The sequence below is a fragment of the Hemitrygon akajei genome, chromosome 3 (assembly GCF_048418815.1).
Source record: "Hemitrygon akajei chromosome 3, sHemAka1.3, whole genome shotgun sequence".
Taxonomy (NCBI): Eukaryota; Metazoa; Chordata; class Chondrichthyes; order Myliobatiformes; family Dasyatidae; genus Hemitrygon; species Hemitrygon akajei.
The window spans coordinates 92,731,474-92,746,415 of record NC_133126.1 but is presented as its reverse complement, the minus strand read 5'-3'; the positions used below and the strand labels follow the sequence as shown (position 1 = coordinate 92,746,415).

Below are 14,942 nucleotides of genomic sequence, written 5' to 3'. Positions count from 1 at the left end.
ATGGAAAAGTATTAGCTGTTTTCAGCTGAAATTTGAAGACTAGCAAAAGATTATTAAATAATCATCAGATAAAAACATTAAATGGCCAAGCTGTATATATGATATGACATATAACGTCTAAGTAAGAACATACATTTCAAAATATAAAGACGAATTCAAATTCCTTGCATCTATAATTAAAAACATATGCAAAAAAGTGTAAATCTTTAAAACGTGTCTCACTAAAAGCGTAAATGTATTCAAAGTTATAAATGATAATTCAAATGTAGTCAGTTAAATTGTATGAGACTGGTGTAATAACCTAGTCCAGCAGTTCTGAATTAACTATTAAGTTATGCAATATGATGAAATAATTTTACTTGGTCAACATTTGTAGACGTGGTGATGTAGTTATGCTGCTAAACTGGTACTCCAGGACACCTAATAATCCTGAGAGCCTAAGTGCAAATATGAGATTTTAATAGAGTTTTTTCTCTCTAGTGTTTATTGTGGCTTAGTTTATAGCACCATTACCTCTTAAAGCTGAACTCCAGATCCCTGAGTGTAATAATCTAGGCAGGTGTTACTGTCATCAATGTCATCTTTTATGGGCTACACAAGCTGAGCCAGCATTTACTTACCATCCTGCATTGCTGTTTAGAAGGTAGTGGTGAACTGCCTTCCTGAACGGCGGTTCATATAGTTGTCAGGGAGAGAGTTCCAGGATTTTGGCCTGCAACAGTAAAGAAATCATGGTGATATATTTCCAAGTCTGGATAATGCGTGGCTTGGTGGGAAACTTACAGTTTGTGGTGCTCATCTTTTTAATACCCTTGCCCTTTTAGCTCATAGAGGTTGAAGATTTGGAAGATGCTATCTAAGGAGTCTTGGAGGGTTACTGTAGTGCATCTGGTAGATGGTGCAAACTGCTTGCTATTGCTGTTTGTTGGGTGGTAGAGTGAGCTTATCTTTTATGATGTTGAGCTTCTTCAGTATTGTTGCAGATGAACTTTAGGCAAGTGGAAAGGATTTGTTCACACACCTGAGTTGAGTCTTGTAAATGATAGTCAAACCTTGGGGAGTTAGGAGATGAGTTGATCACTGCAGAATTCCTAGCCTCTGACTTGCTCTTATAGCTCATTGTATATACGGCTTCTCCAGTTCAGTTTCTGGTCAATGGACCCCAGAAATACTGCTCAACTTATTGAACTCCTCCGGCAGATTGTTTGTTGCTCTAGATTCCAACATCTGCAGTATCTTGTCTCTTGAAACCTTTCGGTTTCTAAAATATTTTTGTAACATGCGTTATATAAAAATACAGTACAAAGAAGAGTCTATCTTTTATGTTTGGCTGATTGTTGTGTCATCTCAAGCACTTTGATTCTAAGTTGGCACAATTCTTCAGAGTTTACTTTTCTTAAGACAGACAAATTATCCAGGACCGCTCAGAAATTGTAAGATTTTTAACATGGTTGCTACTTGCCATAGTAACTCATAAGGCAAAATGAAAGGCATCATTATTTTAATTGTATGAAATAAAGCGAACTGCTCCAATGTAAAGACAATTTGTTTTCTTATAAAATTCCCCATTCTGTGGAATATTACTTACTGTAATGTTCATGCACTGGGATGGCAATAGTTAAGAAGCACCAAAATGAATGATTTCAAAGTTAGAAAGACAGATTTATCTTAAGTCATTCCAGTAAGTGAAAATGTGAAATGTTAATGTTAATGTGAAAAACAAGATAGACTGTATCTGTTGTACCTCTATACTTCATATCAGACTAAATAGCCTAGCAGTGTCCAATTTCCCACAGTTTTCATTACAGTGACTGCGACAAAGTAACAGCAGCATCTTGTCTATGTTTTTGGAACAACAAACTGTCAGCACATTAGGGCTGATAACTGCAAGACATTTGAGGCGTAGAGGAATCTTAGCAGAAAATGCACAGCTGATCTCACCCTGCAGTGAAAACTCTTGTCTCCTACAAACCTGTTCAGTAGCAGTAGCCAATCCTGACTCACTCTCTCTTATCTCTCATCTCTCTAACAAGTGACAAGTGGTCCCTTATAAGATACATAGAATATTGACAGAAAGATGCATGCTGAGAGAGAGATGCAAGTGTTTTCTTTCTGAGGCATGCATGGTGCTGAGATTTAATATTTGAAGGTGAGTATTGTTGCAGCAATATCTTTTCAGGATTGCTGCATAAAAGTAAGACAGAATAGAAGGGGAGCTATTTTCTTAGGTTGAAGAAGGTTGAGACCCAGCAGTTATGCTGGCATAGATGAGCTCTACAACAAGAAAGCATGTAAAGGAAGACTCTTGGATAAGTTCTCAAAAATAATTGAAGCAATGTTGGCCATAGGAGTTTGTAATGGCCAGAAGAACTTCACTTCCTCTTTGAAACTGAATTGTTCTTGCTAGCCAAATTGCTTTGGCGATGGAGAAGAAAATGTGCTTGTCTTTGTAATTCTCTAATAAATAACCTCCCAAATGGTGCCTTGGGATAAATTGTAGTTACCTGAACAAGCTTGAACAAGAGAAGCCACCTCTTACATTGGAATCCTTGTTCAGCAAAGCATTGAATATTAGCCTGGAAATTGTGCAGAAGACCTATGGAGAGGTAAAAAAAAGCAAATTAGACCAAAGTATAAAAATAGAGTTGCCAGACTGAGATGCACTTAAATTTGTGTAGTAATTTCAATTAACCTATAGTGAGATTATCAGATTCTGCTGATTCTTCAGCTGCAGCAGAAATTTACAATCTCATTCCTATTATTATTTTTCTAGGAGCATATTGATAAGGCCATTAAACTGAAAAATGATGATCCTTCTTTATACTACTTGTTGGGAAGATGGTGCTATGAGGTAAAATTAGTTTATATCCTTCCTGTTTTCTCTTCCTTATCTGCAAAAATATCATGTTTTGTGACTTTATATCTTAAAGAGGATATCATTGCAAATCCAAGGTTTATTCAAATGACTATTTGTTTTGCCTGCAGAGGTACCATGCATGATTTTGAGTTTTGTCAAAAAAAGATTATGCTCATGCTATCTAACAAGCCTTTTCTCCATAGTCTCTGTCCATTACTTCTTGCTATCTCAGTAAAGTGGCTAGCATAAGCAAAGACCCCACCAACCCTGGACATTCACTCTTCTCATTCTATATAGGACAAGTGATACAAAGGCCTGAAAACATGTGCACCAGGCTCAAGGACTGCTTCCATCCCATTGTTATAAAACTATGGAATGGCTCGTAGCATAATAAAATTAACTCTTGATCTCGCAATCTATCTTATGATCTTGCATCTTATTGTCTATCTGCACTGCACTTTCTCTATAACTATAATGCTTTCAATAGGTTTAATAGGTATATTCAATGTCAGAGAAATTTATACAATATACACCCTGAAATTCTTTTTCTTCACAATCATCCACGATAACAGGAGTTCCACAAAGAATGAACGACAGTTAAATGTTAGAACCCCAAAGCTTCCTCCAGCTCCCCCCTCCCATGCACAAGCAGTAGCAAGGCAATGACCCCCCCCCCCACCCACAAAAAAGCATCGCCACCTCCACCAGGCACTCAAGCGTGCAGCAAAGCATCGTTAAAAACACAGAATTGCAGTATACCAATCTACTTGATTACCGGGTAATTCGACATACCACATTCTCTCTCTCCCTATAAAGGAAAAAGAGGTGCATTATACTGCATTATTGTTTTACATTGTACTGCTTCAATGCATTTTGTAATGAATTGATCTGTATGAATAAGATGCAAGGCAAGTGTTTTATTGTACCTCAGTAAGTGTAATAATAATAAAAAACCAATTCCAATTCCAAAACAGGAATGTTATACATAAGAAAATAGAAATAGGTATAGGTGAGTCAGTCTCTCAAGCCTTCCTTGCCATTCATGATCATGGATGATTTATTCTGACCTTATTTCCAATTCTCAGAACTTAATTCCCTGATCTTTCAAAAAATTTAAACACTTCCAATGATCTAGCCTCCACAACCCTCTGACATAGAGATCCTCCGCTTTCTGTGAAATCTTCCTGAGTATTTCATGTCTATTCCCTAATCTTATAATTATGCTTCCTCATTTGAAAATCCCCCAGTATTGGAAACATCTTGACTTTTATGCTGTCATGTCGCATTAGGCTCTTGTACATTTCCTTAAAATCACCCCTCATTCTTCTGAATTCCAAAAAAATATTGATCAAATTTCCTTAGCTGCTCATGATAGATCAACTGTCTCTTCCTAGAAATTAGCCTGGGAAATTTCTTCTGGAATTCCTCTAAATGCTAGTCTATTGTTAGGTAAAGTGACCAAAATTTGCAGAGTACTACAGATGGTACTTCTCCAGTAACTTGTATAAATATAACAATATTTCTTTGTTTCCATATGCCAACCTTTTTTTAAAATAAAGGCCTATATGCCATTTGCCTTCATAACTTCTTGCTACACCTGCCAGCTAACTTAAACCATAAGACATAGAAGCAGAATTATGCCATTCTGCCCATCAAGTCTGCTCCACCATTTCACTATGGCTCATTTATTATCCCTCTTAACCCCATTCTTCTGCTTTCTCCCCATAGTCTTTGACACTCTTACTATTCAAGAGCTTAATCACATTCACTTTAAATAGACTTGGCCTCCACAGCCATCTGTGACAATAAGTTCCACAGACTTACCACCCTCTGACTAAAGAAATGCCTCTTCATCTCTGCTTTAAAGGAACGTCCTTCTAATCTGAAGCTGTGTCCTCCTGGTCCTAATCCGCCCCCGCCCCCCAACCCCACTATAGGAAACATCCTCTCAACATCCACTCTATCTAGGTCTTTCTATAGGTTTCAATAAGACCCCTGCATTTTCTTCTGAACTCCAGCAAGTACAGGTTCAGAGCCATCAAATGTTCTTCATATGGTAATCCTTTCATTCCTGGGATCATTCTTGTGAACTTCTTCTGGACCCTCTCCAATGCTAGCATGTCCTTTCTCAGATAAGGTGTCCAAAATGGCTCACAATACTCCATGTACAGTCTGACCAATGCCTTACAATGCTTCAACATTACATCCTTGCTTTTATATTCTAGTCCTCTCAAAATGAATGCTAATTTCTTATGATTTAATGCACATAATCCTACAATTGTTTACTCATCCATAATCTTTCTCCATTTATATAACGGTCTTTTTTCAGATTCTTCTCACCAAAGTGTGTAACCTTAATTTTTGCCACACTAGATTGTATTAACCATGTTTTTTCCCCACTTACTTAACCTATCAATGTCTTGTTGCAAAGTCCATGTCTGTTCATCAAAACATACCCTCACATCTACTTTATGTCATTAGGGAACTTGGATACTCTACATTTGGTCTTTCCTCCAGGTTATAAATATTTGTAAATAACTAAATTGAACCTTGGCATACCTTGCAGTATGCAAAAATCTGCTTAATTTGATGCCCTAACTTTTGTGTGGTAGCTAATCTTCAGTCCATGTTAACACAGTCTTTCAATATCAAATGGTTTTATTTTGTTCCAAGACATAGAAACATAGAAAATAGGTGCAGGAGTAGGCCATTCGGCCCTTCGAGCCTGCACCGCCATTCAGTATGATCATGGCTGATCATCCAACTCAGAACCCTGTACCTGCTTTCTCTCCGTACCCTCTGATCCCTTTAGCCACAAGGGCCATATCTAACTTCCTCTTAAATATAGCCAATGAACGGCCTCAACTGTTTCCCGTGGCAGAGAATTCCACAGATTCACCACTCTCTGAGAGAAGAAGCTTTTCCTCATCTCGGTCCTAAAAGGCTTCCCCTTTATCCTTAAACTGTGACCCCTCGTTCTGGACTTCCCCAACATCGGAAACAATCTTCCTGCATCTAGCCTGTCCAATCCCTTTAGAATTTTATACGTTTCAATAAGATCCTCCCTCAATCTTCTAAATTCCAGTGAGTATAAGCCTAGTCGATCCAGTCTTTCTTCATATGAAAGTCCTGCCATCCCAGGAATCAAGCTGGTGAACCTTCTTTATACTCCCTCAATGGCAAGAATGTCTTTCCTCAGATTAGGGGACCAAAACTGCACACAGTACTCTAGGTGCAGTCTCACCAAGGCCTTGTACAACTGCAGTAGAACCTCCCTGCTCCTGTACTCAAATCCTTTTGCTATGAATGCCAACATACCATTTGCCTTTTTCACCGCCTGCTGTACCTGCATGCCCACCTTCAATGACTGATGTACAATGACACCCAGGTCTCGTTGAACCTCCCCTTTTCCTAATTGGCCGCCATTCAGATAATAATCTGTTTTCCTGTTCTTGCAACCAAAGTGGATAATCTCACATTTATCCACATTAAATTGCATCTGCCATTAATTTGCCCACTCACCTAACCTATCCAAGTCACCCTGCATCCTCTTAGCATCCTCCTCACAGCTAACACCACCGCCCAGCTTCATGTCATTCGCAAACTTGGAGATGCTGCATTTAATTCCCTCGTCTAAATCATTAATATATATTGTAAACAACTGGGGTCCCAGCACTGAGCCTTGCGGTACCCCACTAGTCACTGCCTGCCATTCTGAAAAGGTCCCGTTTACTCCCACTCTTTGCTTCCTGTCTGCCAACCAATTCTCTATCCACATCAATACCATACCCCCAATACCGTGTGCTTTAAGTTTGCACACTAATCTCCTGTGTGGGACCTTGTCAAAAGCCTTTTGAAAATCTAAATATACCACATCCACTGGCTCTCCCCTATCCACTTTACTAGTTACATCTTCAAAAAATTCTATAAGATTCGTCAGACATGATTTTCCTTTCACAAATCCATGCTGACTTTGTCCGATGATTTCACCTCTTTCCAAATGTGCTGTTATCACATCTTTGATAACCGACTCTAGCATTTTCCCCACCACCAATGTCAGACTAACCAGTGTATAATTCCCCAGTTTTTCTCTCCCTCCTTTTTTAAAAAGTGGGGTTACATTAGCCACCCTCCAATCCTCAGGAACTAATCCAGAATCTAAGGAGTTTTGAAAAATTATCACTAATGCATCCACTATTTCTTGGGCTACCTCCTTAAGCACTCTGGGATGCAGACCATCTGGCCCTGGGGATTTATCTGCCTTTAATCCCTTCAATTTACCTAACACCACTTCCCTACTAACATGCATTTCCCTCAGTTCCTCCATCTCACTAGACCCTCGGTCCCCTACTATTTCTAGAAGATTATTTATGTCCTCCTTAGTGAAGACAGAACCAAAGTAGTTATTCAATTGGTCTGCCATGTCCTTGTTCCCTATGATCAATTCACCTGTTTCTGACTGTAAGGGACCTACATTTGTCTTGACCAATCTTTTTCTTTTCACATATCTATAAAAGCTTTTACAGTCAGTTTTTATGTTCCTTGCCAGCTTTCCCTCATAATCTTTTTTTCTTTTCCTAATTTAAGCCCTTTGTCCTCCTCTGCTGGTCTCTGAATTTCTCCCAGTCCTCAGGTGTGCCGCTATTTTTTGCTAATTTATATGTTTCTTCTTTGGACTTGATACTATCCCTAATTTCCCTTGTCAGCCATGGGTGCACTACCTCCCCTGGTTTATTCTTTTGCCAAACCGGGATGAACAATTGTTGTAGTTCATCCATGCGATCTTTAAATGCTTGCCATTGCATATCCACCATCAACCCTTTAAGTATCATTTGCCAGTCTATCTTAGCTAATTCACATCTCATACCTTCAAAGTTACCCTTCTTTAAGTTCAGAACCTTTGTTTCTGAATTAACTATGTCACTCTCCATCTTATTGAAGAATTCCACCATATTATGGTCAAACTTTTATTTGCCACCTTGTACATATTGTTTCTTGGATTCTCATTTTAGACACAGTTTTATCTACTCAAATCCAACTTTTTGACAAAAAGATTACGGTTTAAAATTTAAGAATGTAGCAAAGGAAAAGAAAATTTAAGTCCTGAAATTCACGTAAAAATTCAGGGTATGATGGTTAAGTTACCAGACTAGTATCATGGATGCACAATCTAGAGACCCAACCACAACAGCTATGGAATTTAAATTGATAATCTGAAATTTGGGATAGGGAAAAAACAACTAGCCTTAGTAATGAATGTTGTGAAAACTTAAAATGAAAACATAAAATACTAATAATACATCACAAGTCAGCCACATCTTTGAGCAAATAAATAGCATTAACATTTCAAGCCTTCAAACTGAATCATCAACTCTTGTTTCTCTTTCCATAAATGCTGCCTGCATTTTTCAGAATGCAGAATTTCTGGAATTTTCTGTTTTTATTTTGGATTGCCAGCACTGACAGTTTTTTAAAAATATTTTTATTTATTGTACGAAACTATTTGATGCCCTGAAGTTCGTAAGAAGAGAACGTCTGCTAGCCTTTCTCTGTCTGACCTCCTTGCGCTTCTAGGCACTTGTGTCATGGAGCCAAAACTCTCAATGAGAGGTCCTCAGCTCACCATGTCCATGCCAACCAACAAGTATTCATATGTATCAGGGCTTCCCATCCCTTTTAATGCCATGGTCCCCTACCATTAATCAAGGAATCTGTGGACCTCAGGTTGGAAATCCCTGTTATCTACCAGTGTTATCTACCATGTTATCTACCATTTACCAGTGTTTTATCTGTAACCTCTTATGTGTGTAACCTTGTATCTATAACCTTTCATTTCATCTCCAAGAGTTTTTGACATCAGCACCTCTCTGTAAAGAAAGCAGTGTGTTGTGACAATGTCAGGATTTTCTATTTTTACAAAAAAAACCCTCTCATGGCGCCAACCATTGATGGGGCATAATCAGTACAAATGACAACACAGTTCCTTCAAGGCAGACCTTCTATTTTCAGATATGAAGACAAAACATTAAATATATCTTGGCCTTTGCTTTGTTTTGAACAGCCCTTTGCAGCAGAAGTTCTCTTGAATTTTGCCATCATTTACAAATCTTAGAAATGCTACAGCATGGCATTTATTGGTGAAATCTGTTGACTCATCAACCTGGATAGAAAAGCTGTTCGTTTTCAGTTTAACACACAAAACCTCTTGAGCATCATTGAACATGTCATCAATACATCAACTTATCGTACCGTTTGAGAGTGGCCACCTTCTCACCCAAAAAAAAGTCATGCAAGAGCCCATTCTTGAGCTACTATATACAGACGACTGTGCTCTTCTTATGCACACACAGGACTTGTTACAGGCTGTAGTCATTCAGTTCACCGAGGCTGGAAGTGCTTTCAGGTTAATGGTCAGTCTGAAGAAAACAATCATCCTCCATCAGAAGCCCCCTCATAGCATTACAGCCCACCTTGGATCACCATTGATGACCACCCTCTCACCATGGTTGAGCCTACCCAGGCAGCATCATCTCGAACAATGCTACGACAGTAAGAGACAAAGACAATCGACTCGCCAGAGCTAGTAGTGTCTTCGGGCACCTCCAGAAAAGTATGTGGAAGAACCAACTGCTGCGTCTGTCCACAAAAATCCAGGTGTACAGGGCTGCTGTCATCACAACACTGCTATACGGCTTCGAAGCCTGGGTCATGTACCACAAGCAAATCCATTTGCTCAAGTACTTCCATCAGTGCTGATTCTGCTCCATCAAGGGTATCAGCTGGCAGGATCGTGTTTCCTGGAGAAAGCTCAACTTCCTAGCATTGAAGACACTTCGCTGCTCAAGCAGTTCTGCTGATCAGGCCATGTGTCTCACATGGACAACTCCAGGTTACTGAAAGCAGTACTCTACAGAGAACTCTCTCAGGGCAAGGGAGATCGTGGTGCCCTGTGCAAGAGGTACAAAGACTAATTTGAGCAGCAGCTCTCTCAGGCAGATATCGAGGTCAATGAGTGGCAGCACTGCTGGACAATGCTGTTCCATGGTGCAGCCAGGAATTTTGTGGAATCCAGAAGAGTGACTGCTGAAGAGAAGCAGAGGTGCAGGAAGGATCCTACTTCCCAAGAACTCATGTTCCAGCTGTTCCTGTGTCCCTAGCTCCAGAGTCTGCAGATCCAGAATTGGCATCTACAGTCACCAACGATCATGCTGCCGCTCCTGAGGACTCTTCTTCCCTCCTGATCTTCGCAAGCTAAGAACCAGCCATCATCATCATCATTGAGCATGAAAGCTTTTCAATTTCTTGTACTGCATCATGTCCTAGCATTTTAGCCACTATGATTTTACATTCTGGCCTTATTAGGTTCTTACCAACTGTGTGACTTTTACTTTGCTGGATAATAAGTTCTGCTACTAAATAACTTGCTTTCTGGGTGTTTTTATTGACTAATTTTATTAACAAAAGCTTTTTTTCTGTTTGTTTTGAGATTCCAATAACCATTTAAAATAATCAGCACTTTTATATGTCATATGGCTGTGATTTGTAGTTAAATGTCTTTTCAATTTTTCTGGAGCCATTCCTGCATTAAGTTGTTTGCCACAGACTAGGCACAATGGAATAGGACAACTTAGATCATATGTAAAACCCGTTGATAAATAGCCTTGGTTGTAAAGACAGACTTTTTGTCTCCGTTGTTGCACGAGTGCAGTGAAATGACTCAGAAGATTGTAATTCAAAAATTGCCACATTGGACATCAAACATGTCTGTAAAACAAGGGGGTTAATAAAATATAAAAATGGGCAAGTCTATTCAATGCTCAGAAAATGCACTCGCACTTCTCATCAGACTACAGTCCTCCCCTCCATGCAGTACAGTGCTCACCAATCTTGCATCAAAAACTGAGAATGGACTCAACCAAATAAACATGGTTTGTCCTACTGTGCATTGCCATACTGGGCTGGAAGACTTCTAACGAGATTGTTAATGGGGCTGCTCGGTCACTGTCCATCATTGCAAGTGCTAGCAGCGTAGTCGCGCAAAGCTCAAAAAATGATGTTTAATTTTTTTTTATTACTATCTCTTGCAGAGCCCTGAGTGACCCCTCATGGAACTCTGGTTGAGAAACCCTGTTCTATTATGTTATGTAGCATTACTAGGGCAGAATACCTTAGGATCATTGGAGAGAAAAATCCAATTCTTTGGGATCTGGGCATATTGGGATCACAGTCTACGATTCTGAAAGCGAATGAGAAGATGCTGGGAAAAAAATTCTTCTGCACCCAGCTGTAGTCAGACAACTACAGGGCAGAATATGGAAGAAGAGCTTGTAATCTCACTAAGTTCTTCATAGCCATTGACATTCCTAAAATCATTAATAGTATGGCACCTTTAAGGAATTCTTTATAAAATTCTTTACAGTAAAAAAAATCCCATTTTTCTCTACTGGTCCTCTTATTAACCTTGAGCTAGGCACTGTTTTTTGCCACCCTGAAGCTTAAAAAGTGTTCTGCTCATTTTCTGCCATTCTGGCACATTTCCTTCAATCAGCAAATCTCAGCCTAGCATCTGATCAAGTTCCTTATGAAAAGCTAATGTACAATATCCCTTTATGGCTGTGCTGTGTGAAATCAGTTAAATTTGTTAGACGTGGGTTGTTTTAGAAGTCAGAATTCAAAAGTGTATTCTAAATTTACTCTGTATTCAAGTATTGAGATTCAGTCTGGAAGTTTAGGGCTGGCTATAGTTACCTGGCTTACTTCTTCAATGAACAGAATTTTGCATAGCCTGCCCTCTCGATGTTTAACACAATCTCTATAATTAAAGAAATGTTGAAATAATGTAATCAGCACAGCCATCTTTCTTCTCTGATTTCCTTAAGAACTCAGTACCTTACTATTCTGAGTTGTGTTTCTCCTCACTGCTACTTCTCCACACTTGCTTCATTACTTTCATTTGTCTCCAGTATGTTTCATGTGAAAGTTGAAGTGTTCACGTAGAACTCTGCAACTGCTTATGCTTATTTCTTTTTATCGAGACCAATCTTTAATCATTTTAATCTTTTTAATAAAATACACTTTGTTTCTTTTTGAACAAACTATTGTTAATAACATGCCAGTTATAAGATTCCATAAATGGTAATAATGAAGTGTGAAAAATTCCCAAAGTGGAAAGGAATGATAATTAGAAATGGTAGTTATTTTTAAGCATATACCTAGAGCATAGAATAAAGTCTTGGTTTGCATTGACAGATAGCAACTGCTTGAATAAGTATCATTTTCAGCAAAATAAATATTCAGGTTTATTTGTTAACTGTGGTGAAAATATCAAGTACAGAAAATATTGTAAATTGAAGTTATCATGTGTGGTTTTACATTTTTGCAGCTCGCAGTCTAACTTAAAAGACTCAATAATGTACATGTTGAAATGTCGTTTCCCAAACATCTCACATTATAAAATTGATGCTCTTGCTATTAGTTGAGTTTAGTATAAAATCATAGAAAACTGATAGTATTCTTATTGTGGCCCTAGAGAGGCCCATAATTGGAGCACCACTTGTCTCTGCTCCTGTGTAACTGACAAATCATAAGTTTGGAGCATTTTCTCAAAGGACATAAAATTACGTTGTTCTCAGAAGGCACAAATTCTGGAAAGATGAAACTCTTAGGCTTTTAGATCCTAGAATAATTCTTACTCATCTTGAGAACCTAGAGATTACAGCTGTGTTTTCTCTGGCCGGCATACTGATTTTGACAGTACATTGAAATCTACAGAGGAAAGAAATTTAAAACTGAAGTTTCTTGTAATTTGAGTAAAAACAATGATCTGTGAAAGGCTATTTCTCTGGAGTAAAACTTAACCTAGTGTGCTCCATGATCATTAATGAAGTGCTATTGGCTTTTTAATTAGTTTAGTATTTCTTTCACATTTTATTCCATGAAGTAAACTTTCTCCTTAGTTGAAGCTGCATCCAAGAAACCAAAGCTCCTCTTACTTTTAATTCTCTGTAAAGCCCAAGGCTGTCGATGTTACTACTAAATTTAGTAGGTCTTCTTTGTCCACCGATGTGGATTTTCCCTTCTCACGACCATACTTTACCCTCTTTATTTTGACTAAATTTTATTTTTACCAATATGGTAGTTGTTAATTCTTCTGTGAGGTTTTTTCTTTAGCTCACCCTAAACTCTAAATATGCTGTTCTTCTTTCCCCTTGTTTTCCTGTTTTGAAATTGAGGTTCACTATACATTTTGTCCTCAGTCACGGAATCTATAAATTGAATTTTCTGTTCCATCATGGCCACTCAATATTTTGTGATTATTAAGTTTTTAAAACCTGTCTCTATCAGGCTTGTTTCCTTAACAGTCTTCAATTATCATACCTCCCTTCTGAAAATCAACATGGAAAGACTTCTGAGTCCTGCAGATCAATAATTTTAGGAGCACATTATTAATTTTGGAGAATGACTTGAAAATTTCTTTGTCATACCTCAAGTGAGATTCATTGGGATTATGTATGAGAATTGAGCCAAGTATTTCAATATAGAAATGAAGCACAAGGGAAGGGTACTTTTCCATGATTCAAAGTTGTAGAAATGCATCTGACTTTTAGAACATGGGTTTGGGTCTCAGTTCTCTGCGCAGTTTTTTTTTCTTGATCTTGGACGCAGCTGTTAGAGAAGTCCCAAGATGTGGAGAAAGCAAAAAGAGAGTAAAGTGTTTCAACATCATCTTATGCATCTCTGTAAACACATGAAGGTTGGGAGCAAATGGTACCTGTCTACCTTTTTAATCACGGAATAATACGGAAGAGATGTTTTGAGATGCAATATAGAAGTAATTGGTGCATTAGTGCATCAAAATCTAAAAAAAAACTGAATATGCTAAAAATCTGAACCCTTCACAAATCCAAATGGCTGACTGTTTCTCTTTCCATAAATGCTGCCCGACATGAAATTTCTAGAATTTTCCTTTCTTACTTATATGTGTTGGTACAACTGGTTGTTAAAAAGGATGAATTAAAGAAAATGTATTCTCATTCTTTGGCATTGTTGCAGAGTTGGATTGGCAATTTCACAAAGTTCACATAACTTTAAAAGCTTTCACTGCAGATGGACTACACAGCTGTATACTAAGCACCATGAAACCCAACTTACTGCTTTTAAGATTTGTTTTAATGTTTTCCTTTATTGTTCAATGACTGGACCACTTTGACATTTGTCTTTCTGTGATGAGTTGCAAGGCCAGATGGCATCCCTGTGGACTATCATAAATTCAGCATGTGTAACTTGTACATGTGTGGCAATGCCAGAGCTTCTTGGGCCAAGTTGCAAGGAATTGATTCCTGCACACTGGAGGCTGATTAACGCAATTCTGCAACAATGCTAACTCTTCAACTTTAAGCACTGCTGAGATAGTTGAATCTTAGCATATATCATACCTCCAAATTCCCCAGTGCATTTTTTCAAATATAAACAAGGATATTCTACAGGCACAACATTAGCTTGTTGTTGGGATCAGTCATTGTAAATGCAGTTGCACTTGTCACCAATATTTCAGTGCAATAATAATACTTTTAATAGTCAAAATTAACTTTCTAAATGGATTTGTGAGCACTGTGTATATTTATTCATCTCAAAACATTTACGCTACAATATTGTACAAAATTACAAATTACAAAAGTACAATTTCCCTCGGGATCAATAAAGTACATCTGTCTGTCTGTCTGTTTATGCTAATTGGAATGTGGGAGAAGTTTAGGGACAACTTGAGCTGGGTTCAGGATAGGTTTGTCCCACTGAGGCAAGGAAAAAATGGTAGGAAAAGGGAACCATGGCTGACGAAACATGTGAGGCAACTCGCCAAGAGGAAAAAAGGGAGCATATGTTAGATATAAGAAGCAGGAAGTAGGAGGGGCTTATGAGAAATATAGGGTAGCCAGGAAGGAGCTAAAGAAAGGACTTAGGAGAGCTCGAAGGGGGCATAAGAAGGCCTTGGCATGTAGGATTAAGGAGAACCCCAAGGCGTTCTATGTGTATGTGAAGAATAGGAGGAGGACGAGAACGAAGATGGGACCGCTAAAGGATAAAG

The 14,942-nt window shown here is 38.4% G+C and overlaps 1 protein-coding gene across 2 annotated transcripts in view; it reads left to right on the top strand.

Moving 5' to 3' along the window:
• The window catches only part of LOC140725205 (regulator of microtubule dynamics protein 3-like), a 294,527-nt gene that overhangs the window by 243,524 nt on the left and 36,061 nt on the right, over positions 1–14,942 (top strand). For both annotated transcript variants that reach the window (XM_073040345.1, XM_073040344.1), the window contains one exon: positions 2,774–2,851. In XM_073040345.1, the coding sequence (XP_072896446.1) occupies positions 2,774–2,851 (78 nt within the window). The remainder of the gene's footprint in view (positions 1–2,773; positions 2,852–14,942) is intronic.